Source organism: Dasypus novemcinctus, chromosome 2 (assembly GCF_030445035.2).
Source record: "Dasypus novemcinctus isolate mDasNov1 chromosome 2, mDasNov1.1.hap2, whole genome shotgun sequence".
Classification (NCBI taxonomy): domain Eukaryota; kingdom Metazoa; phylum Chordata; class Mammalia; order Cingulata; family Dasypodidae; genus Dasypus; species Dasypus novemcinctus.
In genome coordinates, this window is record NC_080674.1 from 71103504 (window position 1) to 71126190 (window position 22687).

At 40.1% G+C, this 22687-nt stretch overlaps 1 protein-coding gene across 1 annotated transcript; it reads left to right on the plus strand.

Moving 5' to 3' along the window:
- The first annotated feature begins 329 nt into the window (after positions 1-329).
- KGD4 (alpha-ketoglutarate dehydrogenase subunit 4) lies at positions 330-20447 on the plus strand. Its single transcript, XM_004465596.3, has 4 exons — positions 330-455; positions 7224-7287; positions 10140-10327; positions 19573-20447. Exons 1-4 carry the CDS (start codon positions 414-416, stop codon positions 19588-19590), a joined length of 312 nt encoding a protein of 103 aa, XP_004465653.1. The 5' UTR covers positions 330-413; the 3' UTR covers positions 19591-20447.
- Positions 20448-22687: the final 2240 nt, after the last annotated feature.

The window sequence follows — 22687 nt, forward strand, 5'->3', positions numbered from 1 at the left end:
TGATCTTTCTGAGCTTGTTGCCAACTCCCAAATTTTAATGAAATTGTTTATTTTAGGACGCCACAAGAGCTTGAATTACTTAGTGGGTGTCCCATTAAATTTTGGAAAAACAAAAACTAGCTATCTAGAAGAGAAATTGTCCTATATATCACTCACAGACTGATAAGTAGCAAGGGGCAAAAGAGTCACATTATTCTGCAAAACGAAATAATCGTGAAGTATCAGTCAGTTCCTGGAGAGGAAGAGGGGCGGGGCGCGACCCGGAGCCCCTCCTCCGCGACGTCGGAGGCCGAGCCCGCACCCGCGCCGTCCACGGCTCCGCCCCCGCCGTCCACGGCTCCGCCCCCGCCGTCCACGGTCCTGTTACCGTTGCGCTCACTCGCGCGCCGGAAGCTGCTGCTTAGTCGGGGGTCATGATGGGCAGCAAGATGGCGTCTGCCAGCAGGGTCGTTCAGGTAAAGAGATTCGGTCGCCTTTCCGCACCTTAGGCAGTAGGGATGGTGCTGAATATAGCAGCGGTGCTGGGGAGGACAGGCGATGGCGATGGCTGCGCGGTGATCGCGGCCCTGAGTATGGCCAGCGGCGGCGCCCGGGGGTGTGTGGCAGTTGGACTTTGAACCCGTTGGCCCGGACAGTGAGTCGGGGTCCGGAGCTGAGGTTTCGAGTCCCGCCGCGGGAGTGCGGCATCTAAGGTAGGCACAGAGCTGCTCCGGCGTCCCTAGTCTCCACTAGGGCCTGGTTAGTCCGGATTGGAGTCAGGAAACCCGGCTAGGCTGCCCTGGCCAATCGCCGTTTAGTATTGTCTGTGATGTGTCTGTTCGGCCAATCCGGAGGAAGGAGGAAGCGGGCCGAGAAAGGAGGCGAATCTTGAATTTGACCCAGTGTCCCTTCAAGGTCTTGGTAATGACCCTAGAACTGGCCCCGCAGGATGCGTTCTCGCTCGGGGCCTTTTATCCCCCACCTTTCAAGGCGTCTGACTTCTGGCTGGGTGGAGGGAGTAGGGAAAAAAAGGGTATTTAAGTTTATCTCTAGTACGTATTTTAATGTTAATTTCCCAAGACTTTGTTTTCTGAATTTAGATAGGTAGTCAGAGGAATTTTGTTGATCCTCACATAAGCTACTAACACCGGATAATTTTTGTATATGTTTCTCCAAGTGTAGTCTCTAACTGAAATAGGAGAGATAAAATTAGTGTGTAAATGGCCACAACCTTCACTTTTCTGGCTAGTTTACATGATCTTTTTAAACCTTGAAAGCATATAATTAACATTCATGTGAGACGTGAATATCTCTTTGCAGGAGTACGTGTCTTAAATGATCTTTTCCTGGAGTTGTTTCAGTCTGAATTGTAATCCAAGATCCCTGTCTTTGGTCTCATTGCAATGAATGATCCTCATTTATTCAGTTCGGTGGATAGTCATTGAACATTTACTAAAGATTCTGTGAGGACAGGCAGAACATATTTATAATATGTTCTTTTCACAAAGGACTCATGTCCATAAAATATAATCCAATTTAAAATGGGTAAATGACTTGATTGGGTATTGCACAAAAGGAGATAATCCAAGTGAGCAATAAGCCTGTGAAAAGATTACCACCAGTACTCACCAGGAAAATGCAAATTAAAACCAGGAGGTACTACTACACACCCACCAAAATGATTAAAATTTTAAAAGACTGATAATATCAAATGTTGAAAATGTGAAGCACCTGAAACCCTCATACATTGCTGGTAGGAGTATAGAATGGTACAGCAATAAAGTTAAACCATACACCTTCCTTATAACCCAACAATTATACTCCTAGGTTTGCACCCAAGAGAAATGAATGCATATACTGACAAAATGGCTTGTTTAAAAATGATCACTGCAGCTACTTTCATAATAGCTGCCAAAGCAGAAACAATCTAAATGTCCATTAGCAGGATAAACAAATTATAGATTTATAAAATGGAACAGTACACAGCACTAATAAAGAATGGACTACTGATATATTTAAAAAAAACATACTGTGAGATAGACAATTGTGCCCTTCTAACAAGGGAGCAAAGAACTATACTCAGATATTCATAATACAAAGCAGTATGTGCTAATATTATATAATAATTATATATATCAGTAGGAAAGGGTATTGAATACTTATGTGCCAGGCCCACATAGTACTTCCATAGAGGTTAGAATCTGGCTTTTGACCCATACCTGGAAGAAAGAGTAGTATTTCAACAGATTGGCATAAAATTATGGGAAATCACAAAGCATATTCTTGGAACATTAAGAGAAATTTGGCTGAACTATGGAGTACTAGAAGCAATTTAAATAATAGAAATTATATATTTCATGTATTTAAATCAGATGATATGCTAGATAAAAACCCATTTGCAAATAGTAATAAATCCAATAAAAAACTTAAATAGAAAAAAATATACTCAGCCTATATGAGGGAAAACTGTCTCCTGAAAATCACTAAAGGTTTGAGCAAATGAATACACATACCATATTTTTTTTTTTAAAGATTTTTTTTTTTTAAGATTTATTTATTTATTTAATTTCCCCCCCTCCCCTGGTTGTCTGTTCTTGGTGTCTGTTTGCTGCGTCTTGTTTCTTTGTCCGCTTCTGTTGTCGTCAGCGGCACGGGAAGTGTGGGCGGCGCCATTCCTGGGCAGGCTGCACTTTCTTTCACGCTGGGCGGCTTTCCTCACGGGCGCACTCCTTGCGCGTGGGGCTCCCCCACGCGGGGGACACCCTTGCGTGGCACGGCACTCCTTGCGCGCATCAGCACTGCGCATGGCCAGCTCCACACGGGTCAAGGAGGCCCGGGGTTTGAACCGCGGGCCTCCCATGTGGTAGACGGACGCCCTAACCACTGGGCCAAAGTCCGTCTCCCTATTTTTTTTTTTAAGATTTATTTATTTATTTATTTAATTCCCCTCCCCCGGTTGTCTGTTTTCTGTGTCTTTTTGCTGCGTCTTGTTTCTTTGTCCGCTTCTGTTGTCGTCAGCGGCACGGGAAGTGTGGGCGGCGCCATCCCTGGGCAGGCTGGACTTTCTTTCGCGCTGCCCGGCTCTCCTTACGGGGCGCACTCCTTGCGCGTGGGGCTCCCCTTCACGGGGGACACCCCTGTGTGGCACAGCACTCCTTGCAGTGATGCGCATGGGCCAGCTCCACACGGGTCAAGGAGTTCAAACCCCGGGCCTCCCATGTGGTAGACGGACGCCCTAACCACTGGGCCAAAGTCCGTTTCCCAACACATACCATATTTTTGAAAGTAAGATTCAACATTATGAAGATGTCAGTTCTCCCTGAGTTAATTTAGTAATTTCAACCCCAATAAAAATACCATTAGGCTTTTTTGTGGAGCTAGACAAATTGATTATAAAGTTCATTTGGAATAATAAGCAATCAAGGATATATATATTTTTAAAGATGTTTTTTTTCTGTCCCCTTCCTCACCCTCCCCTCCACCTCCCACCCCCCAGTTGTCTGCTCTCTCTGTCCATTCGCTGTGTGTTCTTCTGTGGGAATCTGTGTCTCTTTTTTTTTGCGTTATCTTGTTGCTTCAGCTCTCTGTGTGCATGGGGCCATTCCTGGGCAGGCTGCACATTTTTCGTGCTGGGCAGCTCTCCTTATGGGGCACACTCCTTGCGCATGGGGCTCCCCTACACAGGGGACACCACTGCTTGGCAGGGCACTCCTTGCACGCATCAGTACTGCACATGGGCCAGCTCATCACCTGGTTCAGGAGGCCCTGGGTTTGAACATTGGACCTCCCATGTGGTAGGCGGACGCCCTACCCAGTGAGCCAAATCCGCTTACCTATTTTTATTTTTAAAAACGCTGTTTATGAAGGGTTGTGAGGAGGGAGATTTGCTCTATCAGATATTAAAGCATAGTCTCTGTTATTAAAACACCATGGTATTAATGCATGACTAGATGGAACAATGGAACAGAATATCAAATCTGGAAATAGATCCAGATATATATGGAAATTTAGCATATGCTAAAAGGTAGTATATCAAATCAGTGTGGAAAAGGACTTTTGTTTTTAAATAAAATTTTATTGAAATCTATAATTCATATGTGAGCATACATAAACAATAATTGTATAGTAAAAGCTATGAATTTACAAAACAAAGATGCATGTCATCACACAAGGTTCCCAAACATCTCCACACCACCAACACCTTGCATTGTTGTGAAACATTTTTTACAAACTATGAAAGAGCCTTGTCAAAATATTACTACTACCTATAGCCCATATCTTACATTTGATGTATTTTTCTCCCAACCCACCTGAGTATTCACTCAAAAAAACATTTTAATAAGTTGTAGGTAAAATGAGAATAAGCTCTGTTGATGTTATCAATGTTAGTTTCCCAGTTTTGATAGTATGCTATAATTTTGCAAGATATTACCATTAGGAAAAACTAGGGGAAGGGTACATGAGACCTCCCAGTACATTTTTTTCAACTTCCTATATGAATCTACAATTATTTCAAAATAAGTGTTTAAAAAATGAAATCATACACATACCAAAAGAAAACATGAATTTCTTTATAACCTGGAGGTGGGTAAAATTCCTAAAAATGACTCAAAATTCAGAAGTAATAAGTGGAAAATTGATCATTTAGACTGATTTTAAAAAGAAACTTGCTCATCAAAAAGTACCATAATCATGATGGTACATATTCGAGAGCTGTCAGCTAGAGCAGATGTACATCACTATTGCAGGGCGGTGGGAATGTAGAGAAGCATGGGAAAAATACAATTGGTATGGACTGTGGTTAACAGCAATACTGTAATACTCATGCATCTATGCCGAAGAGGTATTGTGTTGATATTGGGGGGGATATGGAAAAAGTGTGCAAAATGGACACTGTGGACCATGGTTGGTGGTAATAGTCTGATGATATTATCTCATAATCTATAAAAATGTTCCACCACTGTGTGGTGTGTTGGTGAAGGGGTGTTGTATAGGAATTCTACACATGTGTATGATTGTCTTGTAAGTTCAAAACTTCTGTAATAATATAACTTAAAAAATAATAGAGTGGGTTGGGGGAAAAAATACATCAAATGTAAGATATAGACTATTGTTAGTAGTAAGATTTTGACAATATTCTTTAATAATTTGCAACATGTTTTGCAGCAATGCAGGATATCGATGGGTTGATGTAGGGGGCCCAAATATGATGTTATTCACGTTTCTTTTGTAAGTTCACAACTTTAACTATACACTTACTGTTTATGTATGTTCATGTATGAATGATAAACTTCAATTTAAAAAAAGTAAAAAAACCATCAAATTAAAAAGAAAAAAAAACTAGGTTAAAAAATTGTAAGTTATGTCATAAGATAAAGGACTAATAACCATAATATATAAAGAACTTCTAAGCATAGAAAAAGGGACTAGAGCTGTGAACATAGAGTTCACAGGTAAATGAATAAAAATGCCCTTAACCATATGAAAATATGGTCAGCCTCACTCGTAATAAAAGAAATGAAAATTAAAACTACACAAAGATAACAGTTCATCAGACTTTCCAAAACTGCACAAGTTGGATAAGGCTGGGAGGAAGCAGGCATTCATTTATTGCTGTAGGAGTACAAAATTGTGCAATCCCTAAAAGGGGGAAATCTGGCAATATCTAGCAAAATTATATGTTTTTACCTTTTGAAATAGCAATCTCTTTTCTAGGAATCCACTTCCCGATTTTTAAAAAAATATATTTTTTATTTATTTTTAAAAGGTATATAGTGGATCACATAAAATGCACAAGATTCTTAAGAGATTTATTCAAGGTGTCTTGGGAGCATAAAGGACAAGTTTTTAAAGCAGAGTTTGGAGTCAGGGAGAGCTTAGAAGTAACATCTGAGCAGTGCTGTAAAGGAAGAGCAGTCAGATGAAGGTGGGTGGGCGTGGGAGTAGGGTAGGGTGGGGGAAGATTTGCTGGCAGGGGATATAAGCTGTAGAAGGAATAAGGATGGAAGTTGTATGATGAATTTGGGAAGTAAGCAGTTCAGAATATCTGGAGTAAAAGGTACATATGAGAGTGATGGGAAATGAGACTGAAGAGGCCATATCATGATGGGCCTTGTGAATACCAAACAGGAGTTTGAACTTTATCCTGAAAGCTGTTGAAAATGTTCTGAATTTTTAAGTAGGGGAGAGACAACTAGGATGGACAGAGCATTCTTTAAAGAACCTTTGCTATGAAGGAAGAAATAGTAAAGGGAGAAAAAAGTTTTATTTTGTTTTTTGTTTGTTTTTTTCACATGGAAGACTTGAGCATGCTTTTATGGTGAGGCAAACAACCAGATTTTACCATTTTCTCACAGCAACAGAGTTAGGTGCTAAAGTTTCAGTCCAGCTCCAACACACCTATTTACTTCGGTACCCATATAAAATGCTTAATATACAGTACATATAAATGAATATATTGCAGATATACACACACATACCCCAATCTAGTTACACAGAATTTTAGATTGCTTCAGTTGCAAATAGTACTTTGTTCATTAGATTCTTAATATTGTATATTCATATTTCAAACTGATGGGTCCATGTAGGTCTTCTATGGCATTTTTTGGAATTTTAGGAGCGAAAATGTCAATACTCTTCAAATATGTTACAAAAACATCATTCTAAAAATCTGTTTTTATGAGTATAGGAAAAAGACTAAAGTAAAGGCCTATCAAATGTTTTAACAGTCTGTTTTGTTGTGGGTATTAGGATTATAGTGTTTATTTTCTTTGTGCTTTCCTGTGTCTTTTTCTGAAATTTTTACCCAAAAGTGTCTTCTTTTTATAGTCAGAAAAAACGTTTTTTGATTACCTGATTTCATTATGATTGTTTGCTTTTTATCCTGTTCTAAACTGTTAAGTGTCAAGAAACACAGTAGGAAAAAAACAATCCATGTAAGTCAGGAAACTTTCTCATTTTTGTCTTATTAATCAGCAGGGTGATCTATAAGTCAGTTATGAAATCTGTCATTTTCATGGAGTTATTTGAGGTCAGTGGATAGTATGAAAAAGTTATTGTGAGTAGCAGAAAAACAACTAATTCATAGACCAGCTTTACAGATTTGAGAATTTAAAGTTGCTAATTGTTTTGTTTTCATTACGATGACTATTTAGGAGGTTCAGTAAATTTTCTTTTACAGTTACATTATGAGATAGTTTTAGTACTTCATCTTTTTTTCCCTGTGCATTTTATTTTCCCTTTAGGTAGTCAAGCCACATACTCCATTAATAAGGTTCCCCGACAGAAGAGACAACCCTAAACTCAATGGTAAGTTATACTTTATTTAGATTTGTCTAAATGTATGCATGCTTATTTATAAATATGCTAATAATATTTCTCATTTTTTAAATAATTTTGGTCTAAGCTGCTTTTGTAACTTAGAGCAAAATGGTACCTTAAGTAGCATACAGGTGGAAATTAACTTTTTTAAATCCTTTTTTTTTTTTTAGGAGGTACCGGGGAATTGAGCCGGAGACCTCATACAGGGGAAGAAGGCACTCAACCCGAGCTATATCCACTCCCTTTTTTTTTTTTAAGATTTATTTTTATTTATTTCTCTCCCCTTCCCACCCCCTCAAGTTGTCTGCTCTCTGTGTCCATTCGCTGTGTGTGTTCTTCTGTGACTGCTTCTATCCTTATCAGCGGCACCAGGTATCTATGTTTCTTTTTGTTGCGTCATCTTGTTGTGTCAGCTCTCCGTGTGTGTTTGGCACCATTCCTGGGCAGGTTGCACTTTCTTTCGCGCTGCGTGGCTCTCCTTACGGGGCGCACTCCTTGCGTGTGGGGCTCCCCTATGCGGGGACACCCCTGCGTGGCACAGCACTCCTTGTGTGCATCAGCACTGCACATGGGCCAGCTCCACACGGGTCAAGGAGACCTGGGGTTTGAACCGCGGACCTCCCATGTGGTAGGCGGACGCCCTATCCATTGGGCCAAGTCTGCTTCCCTCCACTCCCTTTTAATCCCCATTTTAATAAGGTAGTGACTCAGCTGTAGAGGTTTCTGAATATTTAGTGATATTGAGTTTATTGAATAGGGGAATTTTTGTCCTTCCTTTCTTCTCTTCTGTTCTTTAGAACAAGGATTCTTAAAAAGGGGCCTGTTAGCTTGAACAAAATTCAAAAACACTTTATTCTTGTGGAGACGTGTTGGTGCAGGTGTGATATATTTATTAAAGTGTGGACTTAGTAAGGGGTCCATGGTTTTCACCTGACTGGCAAAGGGGTCCATGGAACAAAAGTTAAAAACCCCTGCTTTAGAAGATTCTCTCCTGCTTACATTTGTAGAGATCATAAAGAATAATAACTGTTTCTGTATTTCTCTCCTAACCTACTTTTCTTTCATTCACTCATTCATCTATTCAGTCAATCAATAAATATTTCTTTGATTGTCTTAGTCCTTAGCAATTATTGATTTTAAAGTAATTGAACTATAAACTAATGGGAGAAGAACTAGAAGGATTCTGTTTTTATCTGACCCCTTTTTACCAGATCCTCTGTCCCTCTTTATGATAAGATACTTTATCTTTAATTTGGGAGAATTTTAACAAATTATATAATGATACTTTTCATGTATTATAACTACTATTGAAGAATTAAGATATAGATGATAAGCAAGTATTAAACTATTGAGAAAACTGCCCTCATCTACATTTACCAACATTCTTACTCCCCCTTTGTATTAGTCAGCTAAAGGGGTGCTGATGCAAAATACCAGAAATCAGTTGAGTTTTATAAAGGGTATTTATTGGGGTAGAAGCTTACAGCTACCAAGCCCTAAAGAGTCCAGCTCAAGGTACCCTAAGAGGGAAACAGATGCAGCTCAAGCAATTGGGTTCCCAGCTACCATATAGGAAGTCCAGAGTTTGATTCTTGGGGCCTCTTGGTGAAAGGCAAGCTGACCCGCATGGCAGGCTGGTCCACTTGGTGAGCTGCCCTGAGTGCTGGCCCACATGGAATGCTGGTCCGTGCAGGAGAGCTGGCGGGCACAGAGAGCTGGTGCAGCAAGATGATGCAACAAAAAGAGACACAGAGGAGAGACAATAAGAGACATAGCAGACCAGGAGCAGGGAGGTGAGGTGGTGCAAGATATTTGAGCATCTCTTTCCCACTCTGGAAGGTCCCAGGATCCCAGTGCTGCCTAAAGAGAAGACAAGCAGACACAGAAGAATACAGAGAGAGCAGACAGCGAGTGCAAAACAATGAGGGGACGAGGGGGAGAAATAAATAAAATAAATCTTAGAGAGAAAAAAAGGTACCATAAGAGGTACTTTCTCACCCAAAGTTATTTGCCACATGTTGAGCAAGATGGCAGGTGATGTCTGTGAGCTTTCAGCCTTCCTCTTCCTCTTAAGGCTTTGTGGTCCTAGTTTGTTCTGATCTGAGCTGTAGGCTGCAATAAGTCTCTTCTTTCTCCCAGGGCTTGTTTCTCTGTGGGCTCAGCTGTAGCTATAGACTATCAGGCTCATTCTCTTCCCAGGGCCTCCTCTGTATTCTTCTAGTGAGTGTTTACTTCCCAGGACTCCAGCATCAAAACCCAAACTCTCTACTTCACCAAGGGGGCAGGGACTCAACATCCTACTGACGTGGTCGAATCAAAGCCCCAATCCTAATTTAATCAAGTAAAAGTGAAACCTCTGAATCTAATACATTTTATTATGCCCAGAGGAACAGACCAGTTTACAAACATAATCCAGTATCTATTTTTGAAATTCGTAAGCAATATCAAACTGCTACACCCTTGTAAGGTATTACCAGTAAACTACAACATGCATTGGCCTGTGAGGGCTTATATGACAAAAACTTAAGTAACGTAGGTTTCCCTTAAAGGGTTGAACCCTGCTAAGTAGAAGTTTTATTATTTTACAAAATTGGTTTGCAATTTAGTAATTCACTTACTTAAAATTACCTCATTTGTTTCAAAAGGAACTTTAAGAAATTATGTATAGGCACCCAACTCTGGTACTTACTCTATAAATACCTCTAATACTGAATTATAATTTTAAGAGTGACTTAATTATTCAATAGTAGATAACTTAAAATAATATTTTAAGACACCTGAACAATTTCTCTTATTATGTGGTTTGGTTTTTTGTTTGTTTGTTTGTTTTTAAATTTCAGTATCAGAAGCTTTGAGATCAGCAGGAATACCATCTCACTCTTCTGCAATTTCACAGCATTCTGTGGGAAGTAAATCACCAGATTTGTTGATGCATCAGGGCCCTCCAGATACTGCAGAAATAGTAAAATCATTACCTCAGAAATACAGAAGGAAACTTATGTCTCAAGAAGAAATCGAATTTATCCAAGTATGTTGCTGCTCTTTATCACAACTGTGCAAACCCCATAACATTTTTAGGTTTTGGAATTTAATATGCCAGTTAACATGCTCTTTCCATTGCCTTGTCAAGGTATGGCCATAAGACAGAGATGGTCAGATAGGCTGGGACTGTGAGAACAGACCATAGTTGAAGTTCTCAGTAAATGTGCATGATGGCATGTATGTGTAGGAGTATAAACAGGTAAATATAAATTTCAAAAATGGAGGCCAAGAAATACTAATGATTATGCTAGATTGACATTCAAAAGCTGTAAAGCAGAGGCTATAAACTGCAAGCCTACAGGCCATATTCAGCGTACAGGCATATTTTATTTGGCTAGCATTGTGTTTTAAAAAAACTGAATAAATATTTTAAAATGGGGAAAATTGATATAAAAATAATTTCTGACTTCTATAGAAAAATCAAAAGATCTGGCTATACTAGGCCAATTACATAATCAGCTGGATTGAGTTATGGCTGCTCTTTTAAAGGGCCTTGTACTCTTCAGTTTACCCCTACCCACCCACTCACCTCTGCTCTTTGTTAACTTCTGTGCTAGTTTCTTGGCTGCTAACAGAAAATACCATACAATGGGTTGGCTTAAGCAATGGGAATTTATTGGCTCATGGTTTTGAGGCCAGAAGTCCAAAATTGAGGCGTCAGTAAGGCAATACTTTCTCCGCAAAGCCTGGCACTCTGAAGCTGGCTGCCTGCCATCTTTGGTCCTTGGCTTTTCTGTCACATGGTAATGCACATGGCAGTATTTTTTCCTTTCTGCCCTGGGTTCTTCCTCTTCCCATTGCTTTTCTCTCTGTGGCCTTCTATCTATAAGGCCTCCAGTAATAGGATTAAGACCCATACCGATTCAGGTGGTCCAGACTTTAACTGATGAAACCTCATCAGAAGGTGCTCTTTACCAAGGTTTTGGTGCCACAGAAATGTATTAAGATTAAGAACGTGATTTACTGGAGTATATAACTCCAAGTCACCACACCTTCCTAGCCCCTTGAGGCATTTGAATATTTGACCTCTGCTACAGGACCATATTCATTTCCAAATGTATAAAAGAATAATAGTAGTTTGGTTTAAATCCATTGTCTTCAAAAAGAAAGTCAAAATAAGGGCCACAGAATCAGTAGGCAAAACTGTAAAAATCTAAGTAGAGGGATAGACAACAGCATTAAAGATGTGTCTTAAGTTAGGCATATTCAGTTCTATACCACCTCATTCATTCAACTAACTGGTTGAATATGTACTATGTGCTAGGCACTGAAGATAAAAAGAAAAGCAATCCAAGATGCTTACCCTCAAACAGTATAAAATCAAGTAGAACTTTTATACTTTCACTGAGAACAAAACTAGTGAATAGATGTCTTTGTGAATCTGAAGGTGTAAAAGTGAGAAGAGTGTTGAAGAGTAAGGGAACCATGACTATAAATATGTTCTTTTATTTTATGATAATTATTCTCTTTATTTTTTTTTTACAATCATTGGCTTTTAGTGTAATCAGTGTTGTGCATTCATCACCATAAAAAATTTTAGAACAATTTCATTACTGCAAAAAAAGAAAAACTCCACACCCCTTACAGTCACCTCTCAATCCCTCTACCCTTCCCTAGCCCTACATAACCACTAATCTAATTCCATTTTTATAAATTGAGTTATACTTACATTTTATATAAATGGAATCATAAAATATGTAATATTGTGTCTGGTTTCTGTCATTTAGCACAATTTTTTGTTTTGCTTGATATTAACATCTTGTTAATATTTGATAACATTTGTTCAGATTCAAAAAGAAAGTCTTACATATGCAATGCTACCCATATTCATATTTCATGTGAAGTTTCACTATGTTATACAGTCCAATGTTACATTTTTAAACTTTCCTTTTAGTTATATGCAGGATCTTAGGCTTTCCTTTTCAGCCACTGTCATACCCATATAATAAATAGCACTGCTAGTTACAAACATTATGTGGTGCTTTCACCTTTTCTATTCATTTCCAAAGATTGATGAACAACCTTTTTACCAATTCTGCACAAGTTAAACCCTCAGCTTTCCATTCTCTAATCTCATTCTATTTTCTGGTCACCCATGTTCAAGTTTTGACTCCATGAGATTACACAGTATATTTAGTTCATAATAGTGCAGTCATACCATATTAGTCCTTTTGTGTCAGTCTTGTTCACTCAACATAGTGTCCTCCAGGTTCATCCATGTTGTCGTATGCTTCACGACTTCATTTCTTTTTACAGCTGCATAATATTCCATCATGTGTATACACCATGGTTTGTTTATCCACTCATAGGTTCATGGACACCTGTGTTGTTTTCATCTTTTGGCAATCGTGAATAATGCTGTTATAAACATCGGTGTGCAGATGTCTGTTTGTGTCCCTGCTCTCAGTTCTTCTGAGTATTGCCAGGTCACATGGTAGATCTATATCTAACTTCCTCAGGAACCACCAAACAGACTTCCAAAGTGGCTATACCATTCTATATTCCCACAAACAATGAATAAGCACTCCTGTCTCTCAAACATTGGAGTTTTCTGCTTTGTTAATAGTGGTCATTGTAGTAGGTGTCTAGGTATGTGATTATGATAGTGTGTTATTCTGATGCTCAGTATCTCTTTCATAGGGCTTTAGTGGTGGGAAGCTGTTGTGTTACTGCTGTTCTTTGATTCTTGGTTCGCTTCAACCTATTCTAGGTTTTAGAATTGGCCGTGTTAGTTGCTCAAATCTGGGCCATGCATCCAGTAAGGGTTTGCAGACCTGCTTCCAAGAGCCTTGGGGAAGGAGGCTGTTTAAGATTACAAAAAGCCTCTCATTTATTTTTTTAATTTCCTCACATGCAGTTCCTTGGTCCACCAGCAGATGGTGCTCTTTGGCAGCTCTCTCAGTTTAAGCCTGGTGGAGTGCTGTTTGCTGCAACTGCAGACCACATCAATGTGACAAAGGTCCCTGCCTGAGGCTAATTGAAACTTCCTTAGAGGCTGTTCTCCAACTTTTGCCTGCAGCCCCCCTCCCTTTTCCTGGGTAGGAAATAATTCCACTCCTCTCTGCATCCATAACAACTAGTCCCTGTCAGTAGGGAGGGTGATTGAAAGGGTCTTTAGTCCAATGCTCGCTCCCAGGGCATACAGTGGTGTGGCCCTTCCCAACTTGGAAGGACTCCTGGGACACAGCAGACCAAAGCTGTAGACCAAAAGCTGAATATTAGCTTTCTTTTTATTTTTAAGATTTATTTTATTTCTCACCCCTTTCCCTACCCCTTCCCCCCGTTGTCTGCTCTCTGTGTCCATTTGCTGTGAGTTCTTCTGTGTCTGCTTGCATTCTCGGCGGTACCAGGAATCTGTGTCTCTTTGTTGTGTCATCTTGCTGCATTAGCTCTCCTTGTGTGCGGTGCCACTCCTGAGCGGGCTGCCCTTTTTTTCACGTGGGGCGGCTTTTCTTGCGAGGCACACTTTTGCACATGGGGCTCCCCTACACAGGGGACACCCCTGCATGGCATGGTGCTCCTTGTGTGCGACAGCACTGAGCATGGGCCAGCTCACCACACGGGTCAGGAGGCCCTTGGTTTGAACCCTGGACCTCCTAAATGGTAGGCAGACGCTCTGTCAGTTGAGCATGTCTGCTTCCCTGAATAATAGCTTTAAACTGCATCCCTCTTCTCTCCTGTTTCCTGGGGAGGTAGATTCCTGAGGCCCCCTCTGTCAATAGCCACTGGCCTGAAGCCTGAGAATTTAAAGTAGGTAGCTTATAGGGTAGGGGAAGGGCATTGGTGGCTATTGCTACAGCTTCCCCTCTTGGTCTTTCTGTTGAAAAATTTTTCCCCTGCCCCCTCTCTTCTGGGTGCTGTCCAGCCTTCCTCTGGTGTCCTAAACCCTAGAACATTTTCTTCCAGGCCATTTTCGCCTGTCCTCTAGATATTTTTCTGGAGAGAAGAATGTCCCATGTCTTTGTAATCTGCCATTTTACTGGAAGTCTACTCTGAGTTTTAAGGGGCTAACTATAAGTGTTAATAGAAGACGGATTTGACCTCAAATTCTACTTGTATAGAATTAGTATTATCCATTTCCATGAAGTTGGATTTTTTTTTTTTTTTAAAAAAAGAGTACCTACCACTTTTGTAACAGGTGAGTGTATTAGTCAGCCAAAGGGGTGCTAATGCAAAATGCCAGGAATTGGTTATTTTTTATAAAAGGTATTTATTTGGGGCAGGAACTTACAGATACCAGGCCATAAAGCATAAGTTACTTCCCTCACCAAAGTCTATTCTCAAGTGTTGGAGCAAGATGGCTGCTGACATCTGTGAAGGTTCAGGTTTCCTGAGTTCCTCTGGGCTCAGCATCTCTGTTTTCTCCACAAGGTGAGCTGTAGACTCTCAGGCAAATGGCTCTGTCTCCAGCTTAAGACTTTAGCATCAAACTCCAACATCAACACTCCAACATTAAAAGCCCTCAACTCTGTCCTTTGCCATGTCTTTTATGTGTGACACCCTAACTACATGGTCCAATCAAAGCCCTAATCAACCTAATCATGCCCAGGTATAGACCAGTTTATAAACATAATCCAATATCTGTTTTTGGAATTCATAACTATATCCAACTGCTACACGCTGAATTCCAAAAAGACATTGATATTTTTAAAAAAACTTAAATAGTAGCAATGCAAGTACTAAATCGTATCACAATCAATTTAAAGAAATACAGTTTGTCTTGGGGCAAAGTCCTGTCTGCTACAGACCTCTGAAACTTACAAAATAATTTATTTCCAATACATAAATGGACAAAGGATAGACATTTTCATTACAATAAGGAGAACTTGGGAGAGAAACGTAAGTCACAGGTCCTCTACAGTTCAGTAAACCTGCAGGACATCCTCCATTCGATTTCAGTCTGAGAGTCATTCTTAAGATGATGGTGTCTTCTCCCTGGTGCCTTATGGGAACCCACCCTTTTCACAGGCTTATCCAGTGGCCATTTTCTTGGTTCTACCCTCCTTAAGCATCTGGGTGTTGACCAGGCTCCAGACCTCACCTGCAAGAGTGTTGGGGTGATTGCCACACCTTATCCAGTCTTTGAGTTAGAGACGTAAACCCCCTAGTACAGTGATATGAAGACAGCATTCCCCCTGACTTTTGGCTCAACCCACTCAGAGTAATGAGTTGACCATCTGGCCTTCCCTAATCCATGGGGGACAGGTCCACCCCCTCAGACCTGTGGGTGCTGACCTTAACCACCCTAATCCTTGGGGAATGTACTCCACCCTCTCTGTACCATGGGGTGGCAGAACTCTCCCAGAACATCAGGTGGGAACATCCACCCTCTTCAACTGCTGGTGCAAACTCACCCTCCCTGTACACATGGGTGAGGTTCCTCTTTTGGCCCAAGGTGATCTCATAAGTCCATTCAGCTCCCATGGTTTTCCTCTTAAGGCTGTTTCTTCCTCAGTCTCTCCTTTCCGTGTCCCTTTAGTCCAAGCTGACAATGGTTTTATTCATATAGTTCTCTCAAAAACTGCTACAGGGAGTAAAGTTAAAAACAAAAAAACCCTGAAAACTCCTAAATATACATTTCAATAAATATAAAAATTCCATTATTTGGAAAAAGGACATGGAAAAACAAGACAAACTGTCTTTTGCTCCATTTATAGAAGGAAAGAAGATAAAGAATTAAAATTTGTTTTTAGATACAGCCAATTACTTGCAAATAATTGGCATAGTAATTATAGAGCCATCATTAAAGAGCCAATACATTAAACTAAAGATCCCTACTTGCTAGCATTTTAGTTTTGTATGGCAATATTTGTTTTTTCAAAACATTCTAAAATTCATGTTTTTACTTAATTAGACCTACTGTAGCAGTTTGATAGCGTTATGAATTCCAAAAATAGTTACTGGACTACGTTTGTAAACTGGTCTGTACCTGGGTGTGATTAAATTATGATTAGGGCTTTGATTGGTCCACATAAGTAGGGTGTTGAGTCCCCACCCTTTGGTGAGTGGGGATGCACAGATAAAAGGCATGGCAAAGGACAGAGTTGGAGGGGTTTTTTTTGTTTGTTTTTTTAAAGATTTTTCTTTCTTTCTTTCTTTCACCCTCCCCACCCCGGGTTGTCTGTTCTCTGTGTCTATTTGCTGCGTCGTCTTCTTTTGTCCGCTTCTGTTGTTGTCAGCGGCACGGGAATCTGTGTTTCTTTTTGCTGCGTCATCTTGTTGTGTCATTTCTCCATGTGGGCGGCGCCATTCCTGGGCAGGCTGCACTTTCTTTGGCGCTAGGCTCCCTACGCAGGGGACACCCCTGTGTGGCAGGGCACTCCTTGCGCGCATTAGCACTGTGCATGGGCCAGCTCCACACAGGTCAAGGAGGCCCGGGGTTTGAACCGTGGACCTCCCATGTGATAGACGGACTCCCTAACCACTGGGCCAAGTCCGCTTCCCTGGAGGGTTTTTAATGTTGGGGTTTTGATGTTGGAGTTTGATGCTGAAGTCCTAAGCTGGAGCCCTGGAAAGTAAGCACACAGAGGAAAGAGAAGCAAGCCCTGGAAAGAGTGGAACCTGAGCCCAGAAAAAAGTGAGACCTGGGAAGAGAGGAACCCAGGAATCCTGAACCCTGGCAGACGTCGGCAGTGATCTCGCTCCAATACGTGGAAATAGACTGTGGTGAGGGAGGAAACGTATGCTTTATGGCTTGGTATCTGTAAATTCCTACCCCAAATACATACCCTTTATAAAAGGCAACAGGCTTCTGGTATTTTGCATCACCACTCCTTTTGCTAATACACCTACACATCAATGACAAGCTATAATCTGTAAAAGGCAATTTTTTAGCGGGGGCAGATGTGGCTTAAGCAGTTGGGTGCCGATCTCCCACATGGGAGATCCTAGGTTCAGCTCCCGGTGCCTCCTACAGAAGATGAGTAGACATAGTGAGCTGACAAATAAGCAGGCACAATAAGCAGGGAGCAGATGTGGCTCAGTGGTTAGGCACCTGCCTCTCACACAGGAGGTCCTGGGTTTGGTTCCCAGTGCCTCCTAAAGAAGACAAGCAGACAATGAGTGGATGCAGTGAGCAGAGACAGCAAGTAGACACAGTGAGCAGACAAGGAGCAGACAGATGAGAGAGCTGTCTCAGGGTGGGAAGAAAGGCAATTTTAAGAACACTGGACTAAGTTAAAGGCTTCTGCTTCTCCCAGTTGTATCAGTACCAAGAGATGATCTAGACCACCAGTTCTCAGAGGGTGTTCTGCACACCTCTGGGGGACCCCAAGACTCAGGAAATCCACAAGGTCAAAACTATTTTCATAATTATACTAACATGTTATTTGCCTTTTCACTATGTTGATATTTGCATTAATCATGCAAAAGGAATGGTGGTAAAACTACTGATGAAGTTAGCAAGAATCAAGGCAGCAACCACCAAATGGTACTAGGAGTTGTTATATTTTCATCACTACACAATTTTGCCAAAACCAACAATAACAACAAAAAAAACACAAACAACAAACAAATCAGCTTCACTTAACAATAACCTGGATGAAGCAGTACAAATTATTTTATTAAATCTCAGTCACTATGGGAAGCAGATGTGGCTCAAATAATTGGGCTCCTTTCTACCATATAGGAGGTCCAGGGTTCAATACCCAGGGCTTCCTGGTGAAGGTGAGCTGGCCCACGTGGAGTGCTGCCTCATGCAAGGAATGCTGCCCCATACAGAAGTGCTGCCCCATGCAGGAGAGCTGGCCCATGTGGAAAGCTGACGCAGCAAGTTGACACAACAAAAAGAGACACAGGAGAGACTGTAGGAGACACAGCAAACCAGGGAGCTGAGGTGGCGCAAGAGAATGATTGCCTCCCCCAACTCTGGCAGGTCCCAGGATTGGTTCCCAGAGCCGCCTAATGAGAATATAAGCAGATACAGAAGAACACACAGCGAATGGATAGAGAGCAGACAATGGAGGGAGAGGGGAGAAATAAATGAATCTTTAAAAAAAAACCTCAATCACTGAGCACATCATTTTAATACTCTGTGATGAAATGGGAAGTATGCATAAAGTATTTCAGCTGTATGCCAAAGTATGGTAGTCTCAAGGAAAAGCACTTGTGTGATTGTCTGAGTTGTAAGCTAAATTAGCTGCTTTTTAAATGGAACATGATCTTTACTTGAAATAAATATAGACAAACTATAGCTATTCATACTTGGATACTATAATTATAGATGTTTTCTCAAAAATAAATTCAGCCTGTCTCCTCAGGGAAAACAAATGACAATGATAAGTGCTGATGATAAAACTTAAGCTTTCTAATATTAAAATTTTTGTACATTAAAATCCATTGGTACAGGAGTGGCTGTAGCTTAAGTGGTTGAGTGCCTACTTCCCATGTACAAGGTCCCAGGTTTGATCCCCGGTACTTCTTAAAAAACAAAACAAACAGAAAAATCAGCTCTCATTGTGAGTGGCTACCTCCCATGTACAAGGTCCTGGGTTCAATCTTTGGTATCTCAGGAAAAAAAAATCCATTGGTGCACAACAGACCAAAGTATATTACGGTATTAGCATAAAGTTCATGGAAATGGTTTCTGATTCCACACTGTAACTGATATTTAAGGAACTACCACTTGCTAAATTTTGTTGTAGTTATCAAAAGGGAGTGTCCACAATTATCTGAAAAGGCTATTAAAAGATTCCTCTTTTTTCCAACTACATGTCTAAGGCCAGATATTCTTCATGTACTTTAACCAAAAACCACATATCAACAGATTGCATATAGTGGCATATGAGAATCCAGCTTCTGTTAAGCAAAATATTAAAGAGATTAGAAAAAAATATAAGAGTTATGCTATCATTTTTTTTAACTTAGAAAATTCATGGTATCTATGTTAATGCATAATGGGTTTATTATTGGTATTTGTAAATGATTTTAATTTCTTAGTTTTAATTTCTAATTTCGTAAATATCAATATAACCACATGGAAAAAAGCTCTTTGAGTCCTCAATAATTTTTCAGAGTGTAAAGGGGTTTTGAGACCAAGAAGCTTGAGAATCACTGATCTGGGTCAATCTTGAGTCCCTTGCAGATCTGAAATTGTTTATACCAATTGATAGGAGCTTTATCATAAAAAAATTAAAGCTCATTTGCTTAAAACTGTAGATTTGTATACTGGCCATGAAACATTTCCTGTATAAATTTAACACCTTATCTTATTCCTTTATTTTTATTTTTCAGCGTGGAGGTCCAGAATAATCACTGACAAGGCTGCTGTTTATCATCAGACAAAAGAATTATCTTTACAATAAAGGGACTTCCAAATGACAAATGAGCTATGTACATTAAACAATTTTAATAAAATATTCTGTAAAAAATGAAAGAAAATTTAGATGGACACTTGTATCACCTAATTTATGTATCTTGGTCAGCTTCTCCTCAAGCTTACCTGAGTATTTATAAGCTTTATAATTATTAAAATATACATTTTTAAATGTTAACCTGATTTACTCTCATAAAGTTTTATCACTGTTGAACTATTAAAAGCACACAATGTCTGGTAAAATATAAGTTTCCCCTAATTTCATTTTATTTCAGGTGCTGCTTAGAGATGGAAAGAATTTATCAGGCAGAATTACTGCTGATTTGGATCAGTGTTCTTTATTCTTTAATGTTTTTACATCGACAAGGCTACTGGAGTATAACCAGCTTAATAAGCATATACTACTCTAAAGGATAAATATTGAGACTGGGGACATAAAGCAAAAGATTATTACTTATAACATATTTAGAAGAAAATGCCAGTATAAAATGGAAAATAAGAGTTCAAACTGAATATAGTGTAGGAATAAATGTTTGACTAGAAATTGCAATTATATTTTGGTGGGTGTTAAAATGTCTTGTTTGGTTTATTTTACAGTTTTGTAATCATGTACACAAATCTTGATAACCAGTAACTTTCTCAAACGTAATGTCTGAAAGCCTCGTAAAAGCAACCTAAAAGATTTACCTTATTAAAGCATTTCATGAAACTTTAATAAGGTCATCCTGTGCTAAGGGTCTGTTATAATTGTGTAATAAAGGCTCACAAAGCTAAATAAATTCTCTTCCACGTCTTTGATGCTTTCCAGATTATGCTTTAAAGAAGTCATCTCTAATACTCATATCATAATAGTAAGGATAGCTATGCGTTATTGCTCATGAGGGGAGACTTGTTATTCGCAGGGTAGAATTGCTTCTGAGTACATTTCTGTGTTTTGGCTTAGTATTAATATTGTTCAGTTCTAATATGAGAGAAGGGTTTGACATTGGTAGTATGTTATCTAAGCTGTTCTGTTGACTCATGAAAAATACAATTCATGATTCCTTTTTATTTCATCACTTAAAATTTTTATTTAGAGGAGTGGATGTAGCTCTACTACACAGTGGATGAGTGCCTGCTTCCCAGATGTCCTAGGTTTGATTCCCAGTACCTCCTAAAAACAAATGAAAAAAAAATAATACCCTCCCTGGGGAGTCGAGGTGGCTCAGTGGTTAAGTGCCTGCTTCCCACATATGAGGTACTAGGTTCAATCCCCAATACTTCCTAGAAAATTTATTTGGAAAAACTTTAAATGAGTATTATTCTCTCATCTTTTCTCTTTTATCATTCTCAGTTCAGTAAAAGCAAGCTCAGGGCCAATTTTTGGCTTTTCAAGCATGTAGTATTTTGATAGAAACTGAGTGGGTTAAGGTACTGAAGTGTGGTTTGAGAGTAACACTGTAGTTAGAAGCCCAACCGGAGCTATGGATGTATATCTAAGGAATACCTTTACTTCAGGTGCTGCCATGAAAGTCAAAATGAAAAATAAGTCACTTTACAGAATTTGTTAGTACAGTTATGGCAAAAAGCCATGTCAGTAAGAACTGGCATCAGAAGATGAGCTCCCAAGGAGAAAGAATTCTGGCTAGGCTTAAGAGTCAGATAACCTGTATTTACATTTAGGGATTAAACACCTAAATAAGTAAATGAAACCATCAGCAAGTTGCTTAATTTGTCCAAGTTTCAATTTTTCTCTCTAGTGCCCTACAGTGTGATAGAGAGGATCAAGTTAATGCATTATCTACTGCTTCATTAAAAACCCCAAATCTTACTGCCTGAAAACAATAATAATCACTTCATATCTTTCATGACTTCTCTGGGTAAGGAATTCAGGAGCAGCTTGGCTGGGCAGTGTCTCCTGAAGTTGTAATCAGATGCCACTTGGGGCTGGATGATCCACCTCCAAGATGGTTCTTTCACATGGCTGGAAAGTTGGTGCTGGCTGTTAGCAAAAGCCCCAGTTCCTCTCCATAGGGCTGAGTGAATTCATGACATAGTGGCTGGTTTCCCCAGAGTAAATGATCCAACGCACAAAGCAGAAGTGGCAATACCTTTTATGATATAGCCACAGAAATTACAGTCACTTCCATGGTATTCTCTTGGTAAAAAAAAAAAGAGCCTGGGAAGCGGATTTGGCCCAACGGATAGGGCGTCCGCCTACCACATGGGAGGTCCATGGTTCAAACCCAGGGCCTCCTGAGCCATGTGATGAGCTGGCCCACGCGCAGTGTTGATGTGCCACACAGGGGTTTCCCCCACGCAGGGGAGTCCAATGAGCAAGGAGTGCACCCTGTAAGGAGTGCCACCCAGTACGAGAAAAGTATGGCCTGCCCAGGAATGGCACTGCACACACGGAAAGCTGACGCAGCAAGATGACGCAACAGTGAGACACAGATTCTGGGTGCCACTGACAAGAATACAAGTGGACACACAAGAACACACAGCAAATGGACACAGAGCAGACAACTGGGGGGGGGGTGGAGGGAGGGGAGAGAAATAAAAAATTTAAAAAAAAAAAGAGCTTGTTTCATTGTGGGAAAAACTATACAAGTGCATTAATACCAGAAGGTAAGCATTGTTGGGCCCATCTTGGAAACTGGCTCCTATAGATGTGTGAGTGCTTTTGTAAAATGTAAAATGCTACAAATGCTGAGTATTTTATATATATAATGATCTCTTTGCTCCAGAATATTATCTAAATACTTGTCATCCTATCTAAAATGTCCCAATATAGGAATTTACTTGTCAACAGCATGGTATAATACAGTGATCATCAATTCATGTGAGAGTGCTATCTTCATTCTCTGGAACTACTGCCACTAGAGACTCATCTCCTGTTAGTAAGTCCAAATAAGGCTTAAGTGCTAGGTGCATTTTTGGTCTCGAGGCCACCCCAAAGTGTGCTCTTCAGGCATTGGGTTGGATCATGAGCCTTGGTAATTCTGCTGTCTGAAAATTGGATTCCCAATTCTTAGAAACCACCAATGCAAAGAG